Consider the following 14,992-nt stretch of genomic DNA (forward strand, 5'->3'; position numbering starts at 1 on the left):
TGCACTCTGCTGAGGAGGCTCAGGCTTGGTCAGTCCTGCTTCGTGGATCTTCCAAAAGATTTAGGCCAGCTTAAAAGTAACGCACACAATCTGGTGTCCCTCTCCCCGGCTATACGGTTTCCTAAAGCAACTCTGAGGAAATGCAACCAGCTCCGAGATGGATGTCCAGGTGGCTTACTTTGGAGTTGATTGGTCCCACCAACTCAAGGGGAGAAGTCGTCCTTGCAGGGGCTTCTCAGTAGATGTGAACTTGTCGTTTCAGCACTGCACCAGGGCTTCACCGGGCAAATCAGCGGTCCAGGAGTTGCAGCAGGTGTCCTCTTCAAGTTCTTTGGTTCCTTCGTCCACTCTGCCTTCCAAGCCAAAGGCCTTGCCTTTTATTCAGTTAACGTCCATTCATTCCAGCCCAGCTGGCAGTCACCCAGCAGGGTGCTTGTCCTTGCCGGAAAGACAGCCGGCCAAACACCACAGAGTGCATTTGGGTCTCCTAGGAGACTAAGCACAGGGAGTTTTGGGCACCTCCCTCACTTCCTACTTAACCCAGACACCCTGGAGCCGTAGGCGGGCTTTACTCGTGAATCCCGCCAAACGATGGGACCAAACCTGGTTTGGCACACAGACTAAATCTCAAGAATGACCTTTCCACAAAGAAATGGTGAAAAAAGACAGCCAGGGCCATTTTGACAAAAATAGCACCCTTGGGTGCTTTACTGTAGCTGCAAACGCAGACAGTGTTAAATGCACACCATGGTAGTTAAAACAAAACCACTGCCACCAGCCATTCAGTGACAAAAAGGTAACATAAAAAATGTTGCATGAGAAGCTAAACAAAGGGATACTAGGTATCCCCTCCATCACCCTATTGTAAAATCGTGTGTGCGCGCGCGCTGGGCCTAGAAAGTTACAAATGTAAGTAAAGTTAATTTCACTTTACTGCTCTTGGAAACAGTAGCTTAACCAAGAGAAGTTATTGAAACCTTTGGGAAATCTGAAAGACTTCCCTGTGTCACTGCACTTAAGGTGCTGTGCCACAATGTAAAAGGGGATGCCTACAGAGTTTGTCAGACTCCACAACCAAAGGAAACCGTGTACAAAATCACATTAAAATACATGAGAGAGAGAGGGAAAAGGGTCCCAACCTCCAGGTAAAAAAGAAAAACTCAAAATCCAGCAAAATTGATGTGGCTCTCTAAGGTCAAAGGAAGTAGCACATTTCTGAGAATTCGCCTCGAGTCTCAACAGGAAATGTGAACGGTACTGCTCCAGGGAATTTCCCCTGAGAGGAGCTCTAGGAGATGCGTTTGTGGTGGACTGGGCGTTTCTGCTTACATACGAGTTTCCTCCAGTCCCCGTCATTCCTGCTGTAATATGGCTGTTGAGAAGATTACGGAAAACCATGATCCTAATTGCCCCGGACTGGGCCAGAAGAACGTGGTACCCGGATCTTCTACTATTCGTCGTCTTCTACAAAGTATCTTCTCTCACGAGAGGAGGGTCATGTTCTCATCCGGATATCAGAACTCTCAACCTGCACGCATGGTTTCTGAAAGGCTGAGACACCAAGATTGGGACCTCCCGGATGAGGTAATGGAGGTGTTGCTTTCGGCCAGAAGGCCAGCAACCAAATCACTATACCGCTGCCGTTGGAACCAATTCTGCAGCTGGTGTAGAGATAAGAATATTGATCCTTTTTCATGCAACACACCAACAGTATTATCTTTCCTACTACAGTTAGGATATTTAGGGCTACAAGTTGGCAGAATTCAGGGTTACTTCATCGTACTATTTTCAAACGCACGGCAAAGGAACCCTTATATTTTAAGATGCCTTTTAGTCATTCAATTTCTGAAAGTGTTGACTAATGGCTACCCTCCAACTCCTTTTCAAGTCCCTCCATTCCTGCTCATTAAGATTTCTCACTCTCAAAAACGGTTTTCCTAAGAGCTAAAACTTTTCCCAGAAGAGGGAGCGAACTACAAGCTTCATCTTGCAAACCTCCACATACTATCTTCCACAGGGATAAAGTAGTTCTTCAGGTGAAGCCTAATTTCCTCCCAAATTTCAGAATTTCATATTACGCAGAAGATAACATTACCTTCATTGTAACCTCCTCCTCATCCGGGGAAAGAGGAAGAAAAGTTGCACAGACTTGATCCAAAGCGTGCTTCGAGTTTCTACATCAGCAGACTTCCAAGACTTAAACAAACTGACAAATTGTTTGTGGTGTATGCAGGATATAAACTAGGCCTAGCCATCACCAAACAAACCATCTCAGGATGGATCATTTTAACTATCCTAGAATGCTATAAATTGGCAGTAAAAGACCCCCCCCCCCTCAACATCGGAGGGCTCATTCAATCAGGGGTATTGCAGCTTCGTCAGCTCTCCAGAGGGGATTTCCAATAAGACATCTGTGCAGCTGCCACATGGTCGTCTGCACATACCTTTACCAAATTCTATAGTCTAGACTGCACTAGCCGAGAAACTAATTTGAAAAAACTTTATTGCACTCTGTGCACACTTTAACCATACTAATGTTTACTCCCGCCTCCTGTACACATTACTGCTTTGGGAGTCTATCAAAGATAAGGAATACGTGGGAGGACACAATCCATTCGAAGAACAAGTTACTTACCAAATGTAACGTTCTTTTGACTGGATGTTCCTCCCACGTATTCCTTATCGCCCCTCCCATCCTTCCCCGCAGTAAAACATCCCTTGTAGTTGCAGCCTGCGCTCCCTCAAGGGTAGTAACCATCTCATCCTGGACAAACCTAACACTTCAAAACGGAACTGCGCAACGGATGCTGCGTACGACTATGTATACCTATGATGTCGACGTTGATATGGAGGCCTCCAAGGCGCGTGGCGCCCTCTACTCAAAAAGATTTTCTGCAAGCTGGAAATTGATATATCAAAGATAAGGGATATGTGGGAGGAACATGCAGTCGAAAGAACGTTACAGTTGGTAAGTAACTTGTTCTTTCTAGCAATAATAGTTTTAAACCAAGTTCTCACCTCTGAGGGACAGAAAATATTAGTCAATGGGCTAGAAGAGTGTGCAGGTAGCCAGGACAGCCAAAGTCGATGGGAGCAGTGTCTGGAGCTGAGGCACTTTTTAGATCAAAAACCTTTCACAAAGTAGAGAGAATGTAGAAAATCACTGTAGGGTCACAAGCTGTTACGCTTGTGTAGGGAAGAGCTGAAATGAACTCCCAACAAAAGTAGCTACTGCATGTCTCAACTGAGAAGAGCAAAGCTAAAGACACTTGAGGTAAGTACCCCAAATCTGTACCTCTGGTTAAAAGAAGTGGTCCAGCTGGCTCCTTTGGGTTGCAAGGATGCAGATCTGGGTTCCTGAGTCAAGTCAGAGGGGACGAGAGGGAGGATGTCTGGAGGGCTCCTGCAGCAGCAATTTGGAGGTCGGCGGCAGCTATGGGCTTTTTGGATAGTCAGCCTTTTGTGGTTTCAGTGCGCAGTAAACTGCACCACTGCTGATCTTGAATACCGGTTGGGCTTCCTTCACTCCTTGAGTCCTGCCCTCTGGTGAGATGACTCAAGCTCTGGCCGTCCTGCTTCTGGAGGGTCCTTATGAGACTCCTGGCGCTTTTGGCTGGTTTGCAGACTTTTCAGTAGACTACCTATTTCTCTACCCCTGGCACTCGGTTCCTGCAGCAGCAAAGAAATACAGCCTGTCGGGGAAGATGGTCCAGTGGAGTTGGCTGTTCTTCCCAATGGTCGACTCTGCCTCTAGTCCCAAAACCCTAGCCTTTTAAGCATGTTTCTCCCTTGCATGCAGCCTAGCTGTCACTCAAAAAGCAGGGTGGCTGTCCTGTAAGGGCAGCCAACCAGCCAATCAGGACTGGGTGCATTCAAGCATTCCTAGAGACAAAGGACAGGGGAGTTCACAACCCCCCCCCCCCCACTGCCTGCCCTTCCAGACACACTGGAGCGAGAGGCTATTTTCAGTAGTGAAGCACGCCAAAGGCAAAACAAAGGGCTCAAACCTGGCTTGGCGCGCAGAGTAAAACCCAAGAAACGCCTCACAAACATGGTGAAAAAAGACTGGGACCAAATGGTCACCCAGGGGTGCTATACTGAAGGTGAGTAAGCCTGCTGTAGAAAAGCACAATGGTAGGGAAGTTAAACCACTGCCACCAGCCATTTAAAGTAGTGAGGGTAACATAAATGTTACATGAGTAGGTAGGATAAGGGGCTACTAAGTAACCCCACAGCACTCCACATAAGCTGGTGGGCCTCATTCTGAGTAGGGTGGCAAGGGTTAACGGCCTCTGGTAACGAGACCGGTGCCATTAAACCCTTACCGCCCTACTACGAGTTCCCTTTGCGGGTCCTTCCTTAACGCCTGCTTTTAGCAGGCGTTAAGGACGGGACCCACAAAGGGACTCTGGGGTCAATAACGGGACCGTAATTTATAGGACCATTATTGTTGCCTTCCCATTGAGCCCCATGGGGGCTCAAATGGGAATGGGGAATGGCCCTGGTGAATGGGGAATTAACGGTCCCTCCGACCTCGGAATGGACCGGTTATTACTCCATTCACCAGGCCGGAGTTTGGACGAGTTTGGAGGCAGCCATGCCGCAAATAACGGCGTGGTTACCTCCGAACTCGAAATGAGGCCCGGTGTGTGCTGGACCTACAAAGAGAAAAGGTAAGTAAGTCAATTTCACTTTACTATTCTTGGGAACAGTAGTTCACACAAGAAAAGGTATTTAAACCTTAAGAGAAATCTAAAGGATTTCTGTGCAACACTGCACTGAAGATGCTGTGTGTCACCATACAAAAGGTAGATGCCTATGGAGTTGGTCAGACTCTTAAAAACAAAGAAAACACATAATCCAAATCAGGTCAAAGCACAGGAGAGAGTCACAAAAAGGGCTCATTCGCTCCAGGGGTAAAATTTAAGTCCTAAAGTTTAGCAAAAGAGCTGGGGGGTCTCTAAGGTTGAAGGGAATTGGCACAGAAATGGGAGTTCTCCCTAACATGGCTTAAGGACAACTGCTAACCTTTTGGCAAACCCATCTTAAGCTGCTAGCCACCCTTAGTCGCAATGTGATGTAAATGCTAGTGTATGAGTACAACTTTATAAAAATAGTAGACCAATAACTGCTGCCACTAGCTCGATCTAGGCACATTGTAAAAGTAACCAAAAAGCCATTACAGAAAAGGTATACCTCACCATACTACACTTTAATGTGATGTGTGCAATTGTAACAATACATGAAATTCGTAAAACAACCTGAATAGTTTTTTTCCATAAAATGAACAAAGGGGCAAGGGAAGTAATGCAGAAAGCTTCACTTGACTCCAGAAAGTCAGGTCAGGAGTCCAAACAAAGTCAAAAAGAAAAGGGGTCCCATAGGTGTTTATGGGAGGAAAGCTACAAAAGGAAAATCTTTTCTAACAGGCATGCAACCTATAGTGGTGGGGGATAGGAAAAGGAAACGAGATAGTCTAACAAAACAAGACAGTCTAATAAAATAGTACAAAGTCTCTAGTGCCTGACGCACACACCACTCTTGTATATTGTAGGCACTATTCTTTGTACACAAACATAGACTGGGCGGACGGGGAACAAAGAATTTTATCACACAATAAAAATAGCCATAAAGGCTATGAAAGTAGACCCTAGTGGTGCCGATACCCAAACCAGGCAAAACAAGGGATAACTGTGGATAATATAGACAACTGGCCATGCTTAACTGCGACATTAAAATTTTAACGAGCATACTAGCCAAGAGGCTAACAGGGGTGATATGCACACAAGTCCACGAAGATGAGAACGGGTTAATACCCGGCCGAAACACAGTGAACCTAGGCAGACTTCAACATAGTGACACAAAGGATTCATATGAAACATACGCCGTTGCATCCCTTGACGCCATAAAGGCTTTTGACTCCATATACTGGGAGTAGTTGTTTGAGGTCCTGAGACAATTTGGGTTAGGGGAATGCTTTATCTGTTGGATAAAAATCCACCAGTGGCCAGAGTAAAAACTGGGAGGACAGTGTCTGGGTTATGGGATATCCAGAGAGGTACCAGGCAGGGTTGCCCATTATCCCCAATGCTCTACATCCTGGGCCTAGAATCACTTGCAATATACATGGGAAAGCAGTTCTTTGATGCAGGCATCAGTGGGAGGAGAATATCATAATCTCCCTTTACGCGGATGTTGTGCTACTTTACCTAAGGGACCCTCACCTTAACATCCCAACAATACTGGAGGTCCTGGAACATGCTGCCCGGGTGGCGGGGCTCACCTTTAACAAAGAGGTAGAGCGTGTTTCCGACTGGCGGGGCTGGCTGGGTGCGCAGTGGCAGAACTCCCAGATGTGGGGATCCAATATGTTCAGATACCGGGGATCAACATCTGGCACACTCCCGAACAGATACATGCTGGCAACACCCTAGTCGCGGTGCAGGGGCTAAGAAAATCAACAAAGTTCTGGTCCTGATTTCCACTATCTGCAATGGGGAGGGCTGCAATAATTAAAATGAGTGTTGCCAAGGTTCTTATATTTCTTCCAAAACGTACACTACCTTATCCCAGCATCCTCCTTCCGAATGCTCGAGAAAGTACTTAAAGAAGTACTATGGGGTAACACTAGACACAAAATATCCCTCAGCACACAAACACTACCGTATAAAGAAGGTGGCATACAACTACCAGATCTGGAGCGATATTACATAGTGGCCCAACTGAGCCATGTGATCAGGTGGCTAGCAGACGAAACTACCCCGGAAACTAGACTAAGACAGCTGGTAGCACCGACGAATCCAAAGGAAGCTCTATGGATTCCACTAGGGTGCCTGGGGGGGGACCCCAATGATAGTGTCACTGGGTAGAAAGATTTGGGACAGGGACCTGAAACTATCTGGGGGAGTACACCCCTACTCCCCGGACGGACCAATTACAACAGGGGTGTGCAGCACCAAGACAGACTTGGTCCAGGTGAGGAAATGGGGAACAGCATGGAATCTACACATTCGGTGACGCATATGAAGACGGGATCTTTAGAGAATTTGCGTCAATGGTGGAAAAAGGCCTGTCCGACAATTCCTGTTACGGCAGTGTAAGGAAGTGGGCCAGAGTGAAATGGAATTAATGGCCGGAGGAACCTGAGCCGGACCCGCTGATGACACTGCTTTATGATCTGGGGGGATTGGTGGAAGCCAGTGTCCAGATTCTACGTGCACCTAGCAGACGGGCCCAACCCAAAAAGTGTCATGCTGAAGCAAACATGGGAGGCTGATCTGGGGGGTCAACATAACTGAGAAAGAATGGGAGGATGCTAGCGTTCCCCTGGGAAGTGTCGAGAAATGCCCGGTTCAGACTAATCCAACTGCAAGTCTTATACAGAACATACATGACACCAGACAGAATAGTCAAATTCAACAAGAACACACATCCCTTATGCCCATGGTGTAATACAGAAGGGGCCTGAATGATGCACATGTTCTGGGGGTGCTCGAAGACAGACTTTCTGATCCAAAATTTAGCAATTTTGCAGAAGGGAGGGGGTGGGAAGGTACGACTGGTCACCGAAGGAGTGCCTCTTGGGCGCCTACCCAAGGATAAGCAAAGTGAGACATGTAGTGAAACTCATGGACATGGTATGTGTCCTAGCTAAAAGAGCAATAGCTATGGCATGGAAATCCAAGCTGGGGCCACAGTTTGACAGGTGGCGCAAGGAGTTGAAACATTGGAGAGAAGCAGAAACCAAGGTCTGGGGAGAGGGAGTGGCCAAAGCCAGAGGAGAGGCTAGCCCGGCATTAGGACTGGAAAGCCCTGATCTGGGATGTTCCATCCATCGGATGACAAACTCCCTTGAGACCCTGCCGGGTCATGGACATTGTAGCAGCTTGCCGACCGTGATTGCATCTCGATCACTAGGCATTAAGACCTGGTAGAACTAACCAATACACCATCCGGACGCCCAGAGCACAGACTGGAAGCAAAAAGGGAGGGAGCTCCAACACGAGTGCCCTGCAGGCGAAGACAAGTTATTGTGCTAAAGTTATTGTTAACCGCAATTCTAAGTACACAAGGATCCGTGTTGAAATACTTGTAAAACAGTCAACGTACATTACAAATGCTAAAAAAAACAGTTTAAAATAAAGGCTATGAAGGTCAACACTGATACTCCATCTTAATTCTGGCCCCTAGGACCTAGTTGAATAAAACAAATGCACACTTTATTATGAATAATGGTGCTAGAGCAGGGAACTTCAACCTTTTGCTCTCCTGATAGTTTGCACTATTCCCAGTGCTGGCCAGCATAGTCCATGGTAAGAGAATGCCACAGGTTGCAGATCCCTCTGCTGACGATATTTCTTGCATACAGAGGACGTAACATTTTAGAAACTATTACCAGTGAAATACACTTTAGGGAAAGAGTCAGCAAAATTGGCTACAGTATAAAAATGCTTTCATTTAGTGAATGAAAAAGCAGGACTTGAAAAATGTAAAATCGTATAAATACCAAAAATCTAGTTCACAGAATAGAACTCTAACCCCAATTGGTACAGGAAAAATGTACTTTGGTAGTGAAGTACTGTGTGAAACCTGAGGGTATCCTCACTCCTACTCCCCCTAGATCCTCTTCTCAGTAGCCAGGGAAAGGCCATCGCTTTTAGATCCTGACCTTGGGGCTGGAGAAGCGAGAGAGGATCACCTGGGTGCAGAGTCCTTGGGGATTGGAGTGGGCTATAAGCCTATTGAAGACCAACCTAACCCTCCCCCGGCCTTTATAGGCTACTGTAAAACCTCTCCCCTAATTTTCCCACATCTTTTCTGACAGTACTGGGACGAGGAAGAAGCGACTAGAAGTAATTCACACCAGTGGCTCCTTTTTACCACTCTAGTACTGGGACGAGGAAGATACCTGCAGAGTACTATGAAGGTCAGGCGTGTCCCTTTTAACTACAATCGGGCAAGTCAAATTGAGGGCCCACACCTGCAACCAGTGAAATGTTTTCAGGTGTATAAGAGGAGATAGAACGACCAACAAGGAGACCAACAGGTAGGCCTGTGTAAGAGAGACCAGCAGGGGACCCTCCTCGTGGGAGGCAGCCGTGGTGGGACCGGAGAGGAAGCCAGGGTGCGGGCAGACGACCGAGAAGACCTCTGGAGCCCAGGGCGAGTTGGGCAACAAGAATCCTACAGGTGTGGGAGCCTCTGTGGTCAGGAAAGAGTAGCTGTAGCTGCGAAGCAAGAAGGGACGCTGCTAGGGTCAGTGTAAAGGAAGCAGAGCTGCCGGCGAGTACAGAGGAGCACCTGAAGTGCGGGCGGGGCTAGCAGTGACCGGCAAGGCTTCCGGCGAAGCAGAAGTGAATCGGCGTAGCTGCCGGAGAGGAATGCCCAGGACCAGCGAGTGCAGGGGCATGTCACTCGGACCCGGGGTGCTCCAGGGGGCTAGTCATAAGTATATAAGTGCCTTATGAATCCATATAGAATGCAGAATGAAATGACATACAGATTGACAAAACCCAAAGCCATGGACTGAATAAGTACTAAGCATCAAAGTTAAAGCATGCATATTGAATACCGAACTGAAAAACGTTTGTGGGCAAAGCTACGAGCTAATGAAAATTCAAAGGGAAAGTGCCCATTTGAAATGCAACCTACAAAATAAGATCGCAGGTGTGAAAGAGCTTGACAAAGGTGGGAAATCAATAAGACCACCACAAAGAACTTTGTGTGAAAATGCAGCAAAGCCAAAGACTGGTATGTGTGACACATTGTGACAAAGCCAAGAGGCTAACTAGGAGTTGCCAGGAGTGCAAAGCTGCACATAAAGTCAAGAGGCCGACGAGGAGAAGCTACGTTAATGTGAATTTGTACACTGGACAATATAGAAGAACCGGTGTGGGCTGAAGAGCCTAGGATTCCTGGTTGCGTGGCCTGTGATGGGTGGACTGTTTGATCTGACAACTGCCCCTAGACCAGGGAATTCTCAATTGTGAAAGCCCAACGACATTGTAAAACAAACCCAGAAACAGCACTGTAAGTGGACTGTTAATGCAATCCAGTAGTGTCAAGTTGACGGAGTTGTGTGGAACATTGAATGTCTGAAACAGATGTAAGTTGCTACGTTGAAGTCATGGGGAAGGGAACCCTGAGACTTGATGAACTGCCATGCTGTCTTGAGGACAGAACCTCAAGATCATTTTCTTTTGAATTGTGTTGCCTTGAACGTGGGAAAGAGAACCCCGAACAATGTGTGGAACTTTATTGAACTTGGGGAAGGGGAGCTGAAAAAGGAGCTGGAAGTAGCTTAGAACGTTGTGTTAATCACCATTTCTTTTATTATTGACAATCCTACATATTTAGCTTTAGTTGTGAGGGCAAGGATAGGTTTTGGACTCAGACGTTTAGTTGAACTTTCTGACTCCGTCTTTCTTTAGTTTTGTTCAAGTAGGGAAATCCCACCTTAGCATAGGGCAAGTTAGGCCTTCAACCATCCTGACATTTGATTTAATAAACTATTTTGTTTTGAACTTTGAATCACAGTACCTCCAAAATCACTTTGCAAGAGTTCTAGGGTAAATGGAAAGTTCACGAGAAGTCAGTGTGACAGTCAGTAGGCCATCTGGGGAAAATTAAGGTAGGTCACGGTTTCATCCCACAAGTGCAGTGTTGGGAAGATTTTAATTTTCCAACTCTTACCTCTGTCCTGAGCATCCCAGCACTACTGATATTTTTCTGACTTCAGAGGTCTTTGTCTGCAGTAAACATCCCCGGAGAGGCCCAAAGAGACCCCAATCAAGCGATGCAAAAGCCATTCAAGAACCAGAAGCCCCAAAAAGCGATGCAGCAAAACAGGAATACAGCTAATGTTGGGCAACATGAAATGCGGCAGAGACTTGCTTCTAGAAAATCTTGTCCCCCCACTCCTCCTCCAGTAATTGCCCACCATAGTATCCAGATAAGTACTTGAATTGTCAGTTTTGCAGAAAACGGCCCCAGCAGCACAAGGCCTGGTTAAAGACATGGCTTCTTTTCCAGGATCCGGTGCCTAGGGACTTGAACTATTGGCCTAGGAAGAGCTCCACGATTGACAAGAACAAGCAGCAGTGTTTCAACGATGCCACCTCTCTAGCCAGCAGCGAGGAAAACTCGGGGATGACGGAATGGAACCAGACACGATGGATTCTGGCAAAAAGAAAAAGGCGGGTGGCACAACCACAAGACTGTCAACCCAGTGCAGCCGATTGTGCAGATGAGGGGTCAATGTGAACTGTAGGGTTGCAACATAGTTTCAGTGGCAAGTATCCAAATAACACTTGCACTCAATGTTCCTTGAATAAACAATTATTAATTTAAACAGTCAGTTGAATAAGCCTTCTTTAGAAGGGTGCAAATATGCAACACTTAAATATACTTCAAAAATACTCTTTCAATAAATCAGTAGATACCTTTTTGGGATGGCACACACTTCCTACAACCTGAGGTGACTTCAGTAACTAGGATACTGTGGACATTGATAGATCACTGCTACATTTAGAGCAATACTGAGTTTGGTGTCAAAAGGAAAAGGTTAGTGGAGGAAACAATGGTTTACAAGTTTCTCAAACGGGTAAGCAGTTTTAAACCCCTCAATGAAATGTAGATTAACCCTTTCCCAGCTATGCAAGTAAAGAATGTGTTTTGATTTGTCCCTCCAAAAAGTCATAAAGTCAGAGGTTAGAGTCTTCAGGGAGCCAGGACCGCCAATGTCAACTGAGTTAAGTCTAGGAGAGCTGAGGCACTTCTTGAAGGTAAGTAAAACGTCTTGCACAATATTAGTTTTGTAGAAAAAGAAATCGCTGTTGGACCACAAGCTGGGAGGCTTGTGATGGACAAAGCTGCAAGCAACTCTGCAAAGGCAGCACATGCAAGTCTCAATTTAGAGCAAGCAAGCTACACAACAAGAGGCAACTACCCCTTAGTTCACAGTACCTTAGGCCTGAAGAAATTGGTTCTAGCTGGCTTCTGTTCCTGTTGTAGTATGACAGAGCCTGTTGTTCCTGGGTCTCAGTCGTGGGGACAAGAGGGAGAACGTCAGGACTCCTGCACTAAGATTCGAAGGTCGGCGGCAGCAATGGGAAAAGTTTCAGATCAGCAGCACTTCGTGCTTTCCTTGCTTCTGGGTCCAACACTCTGAGGTGGCTCAGGCTTGGTCGCCTCTGCTTCGAGGGAGTCTGAAGGATCTTCCTGGAGCTCGGATCCGGCTCAGAGACAATGCACTCGGTTTTGGTGTTCCTCTCCCTGGCACTCTGTTCCTGCAGCAGCAATGGAAATACATCCAGTAACGAGAGGATTCCAGATGAGTTTGTCTTTAGGTCGATTGATCCCACCAACCCAAGAGGAGAAGTCGTCCTTTGCAGGACTTCTGTAGTCGAGGTGAATTTGGCGTTTCAGCACTGCAGCAGGGCTTCACCGGGCAAACCAACGGTCCAGGAGTTGCCGCAAGCGTCTCTTCCAAGTTCTTCTTTGGATTCCTTTGTCCAGTGGTCGACTCTTCCTTCCTTGCAAAAGACCTCGCCTTTTATGCAAGTCTCTCCCATTCATTCGCAGCCTAGCTGTCACTCGCACACCAGGGTGGCTGTCCTCAACAAGAAATGGTGAAAAAAGGCAACCGGGCCATTTTGACAAAATGGGCACCCATGGGTCCTGTAATGCTAATGTGAACGCAGCCCGCGTTAAAAACACACAATGGTAGGAAAAAGTAAACCATTGCCATCAGCCATTAATTGTAGAAAGTGTAACATAAAAATGTTACATGAGAAAGTAGACAAAGGGGGATACTAAGTAACTCCTCCAACACTCTATGGAAGATGGTGTGTGCTGGGTCTACAAAGTTACAAAAGGTAAGTAAAGTCAATTTCACTTTACTGCTCTTGGAAACAGTAGTTTAACCGAGAGAAGGTTTTTAAACCTTTGGGAAATCTGAAAGGTGCTGTTTTACACAATGTAAAAAGATGCCAATGGAGTTTGTCAGACTCCAAAACCAAAAGAAACCGTGTTGAAATCAAAGAAAAAGTGGGAAGGTGGTCTCACTCCCAGGATAAAAATTAAAAGTCCTAAAGTCCAGAGCTGAGGGTCTCTAAGGTAGAAGGGAATTGGCACATTTCAGAGAATTCTCCCTAAGACTCATGATTTAAAAACTGGTGCACAGTTCAATTTAAATGTAATCAAAACTTCCAGCCTGTACCAAACTTGCTGCCTAGGATGTGTTGGTGGTGAGTGAGAAACTCAGTTAAAATATACCCAGATAAAAGCATGCAGGTTTCATAGGAAGTTTAAAAAGCAGCAAAAATGTAAATCTTTCCAACACCTCGCTCGTATGCAGATACGTATACCTGTATACACAGATCCTCATGTAGCAGAGGCAGTATTGAGAAAGTTTTGTCAGTTGCCCTGTTCCCCACCCTCCTCCTTCAGGAAATGCTGATCACCAATCTATGTATTGAATATGAAACTAAAATGGATCGCAACCTGCAGAAGCAACATATTACTTGCCAGTAATCGTGTGTTTGCTACTTGAATTTGTCACATGTGTGCAACCAACCTCTCTGCAGTGAGGTATCGAGGAAAGAATTGAAACCGAAAAATGTTACAGATGTATAATTAGATGTTATCTTTCTACATATATTCTGTAGATGAGCACACATTCAGATGGCACACTTATTGGCAATGCACAACCAGCTGAAATGTTTATAAAGGTCACACACGGGTGAAGGTAATCTGTGGAGATTATCAACTGGAAGGAATATTGTGGGAATTAACCACCTCGTGCCATACAATGATTTCTGGTAAGAGAGCACCTATGATGACGCCGAGAATATTAGTGTACAAGTTGTAATACCCCAAGTAAACCACTAGATGGCAGACTATGCATGGGCAGTGATCCAGATGAGCATCAGTTATATGATTAATGGCAAGTACCAGTTAATTTCTAAGGCAATGCTTTTTATTTGGATTTTATAATGGCACCAATGTATCCACGAGATTAGGAGGATCATTCTGATAGGGTGTATTGGGCCCTTCTTGATTAAGTAAGAAGTCATGCAGAGAATAGACTAAAAATGTAATGTCTCCAGCGTAGGGCATTTTTCCCAATTGGCTTTCCTCCTATTTGTCTATTTGTTTATCATTTTGAAAGTTATAAATGAAATGTTTGTATGTACACATTTTAAGGCAATTCCGTAAATGGTTCAGGTTTAATTTATTGTGTTCATTTACATTGTCCTGTTAAGCACTTTCAAATAAACACCTATTTTGTTTTATTGCAGGGAGTTGGCTCATGAGCTGGGGTTTCCTTGGGTTGAATACTGGGATTTTCTGGGCTGCTTTGTTGATCTGTCCTCTCAGGAAGGACTCAAAAAGCTGGAGGAGTACCTGGGCAGGAGGGATGTATGTGAAAAGTTCCCGCAGGAGCCTGGAGAGAATGAAACCTGCAACCGATATAAAACTCCATCTCCTTCTGGTAAGGCATGCACAGCCTGACTTAAAATAGGATGTTATTTGGGTGCTCGTATAGTTGTCTTAATTTGGAGCTTCCACAGCATAATTATTAAATTGCAAACATTCACAAGTTAATTTCATAACCCCATTGAACATATGCATTTTATTTTAGCAAACTGATTTTTCTGAGGATTTTCCTTAGGCACCGTTTCTCGCGCTCTGGTTATCCACCTATCTTGGTTCACAGGGTTTCCTTTGACTATACCAGGCTTTCTAAGGTGTGGAAGGGCTGCTGAGCCTTAACTCTGGACGATAAGAAGTGGCTCAGAAGATACAGGGAATAATTTAATAGATGCACACGATTCCCCAAATAATATATTCTTGCTAAAATATCATTTTAATGTTGGCAAAAGGGAAAATTACTATAGTTGCACGCAAGACAAACTAAATGTTCTTCACAGTTCTGCAAAGTTTTTTCCAGAGGATGGATAAAACCTTTAACATGTAAGAAAATACTTTG

At 45.5% G+C, this 14,992-nt stretch overlaps 1 protein-coding gene across 1 annotated transcript in view; it reads left to right on the forward strand.

Annotated features, from left to right (window-relative positions):
- Positions 1–14,992, forward strand: part of ANKLE2 (ankyrin repeat and LEM domain containing 2) — a 496,889-nt gene that overhangs the window by 389,241 nt on the left and 92,656 nt on the right. Inside the window, exon 10 of the mRNA XM_069620011.1 lies at positions 14,301–14,494. Within this exon, the coding sequence (XP_069476112.1) occupies positions 14,301–14,494 (194 nt within the window). The remainder of the gene's footprint in view (positions 1–14,300; positions 14,495–14,992) is intronic.

This window comes from Ambystoma mexicanum, chromosome 10 (assembly GCF_040938575.1).
Source record: "Ambystoma mexicanum isolate Mex_15411 chromosome 10, UKY_AmexF1_1, whole genome shotgun sequence".
Lineage (NCBI taxonomy): Eukaryota > Metazoa > Chordata > Amphibia > Caudata > Ambystomatidae > Ambystoma > Ambystoma mexicanum.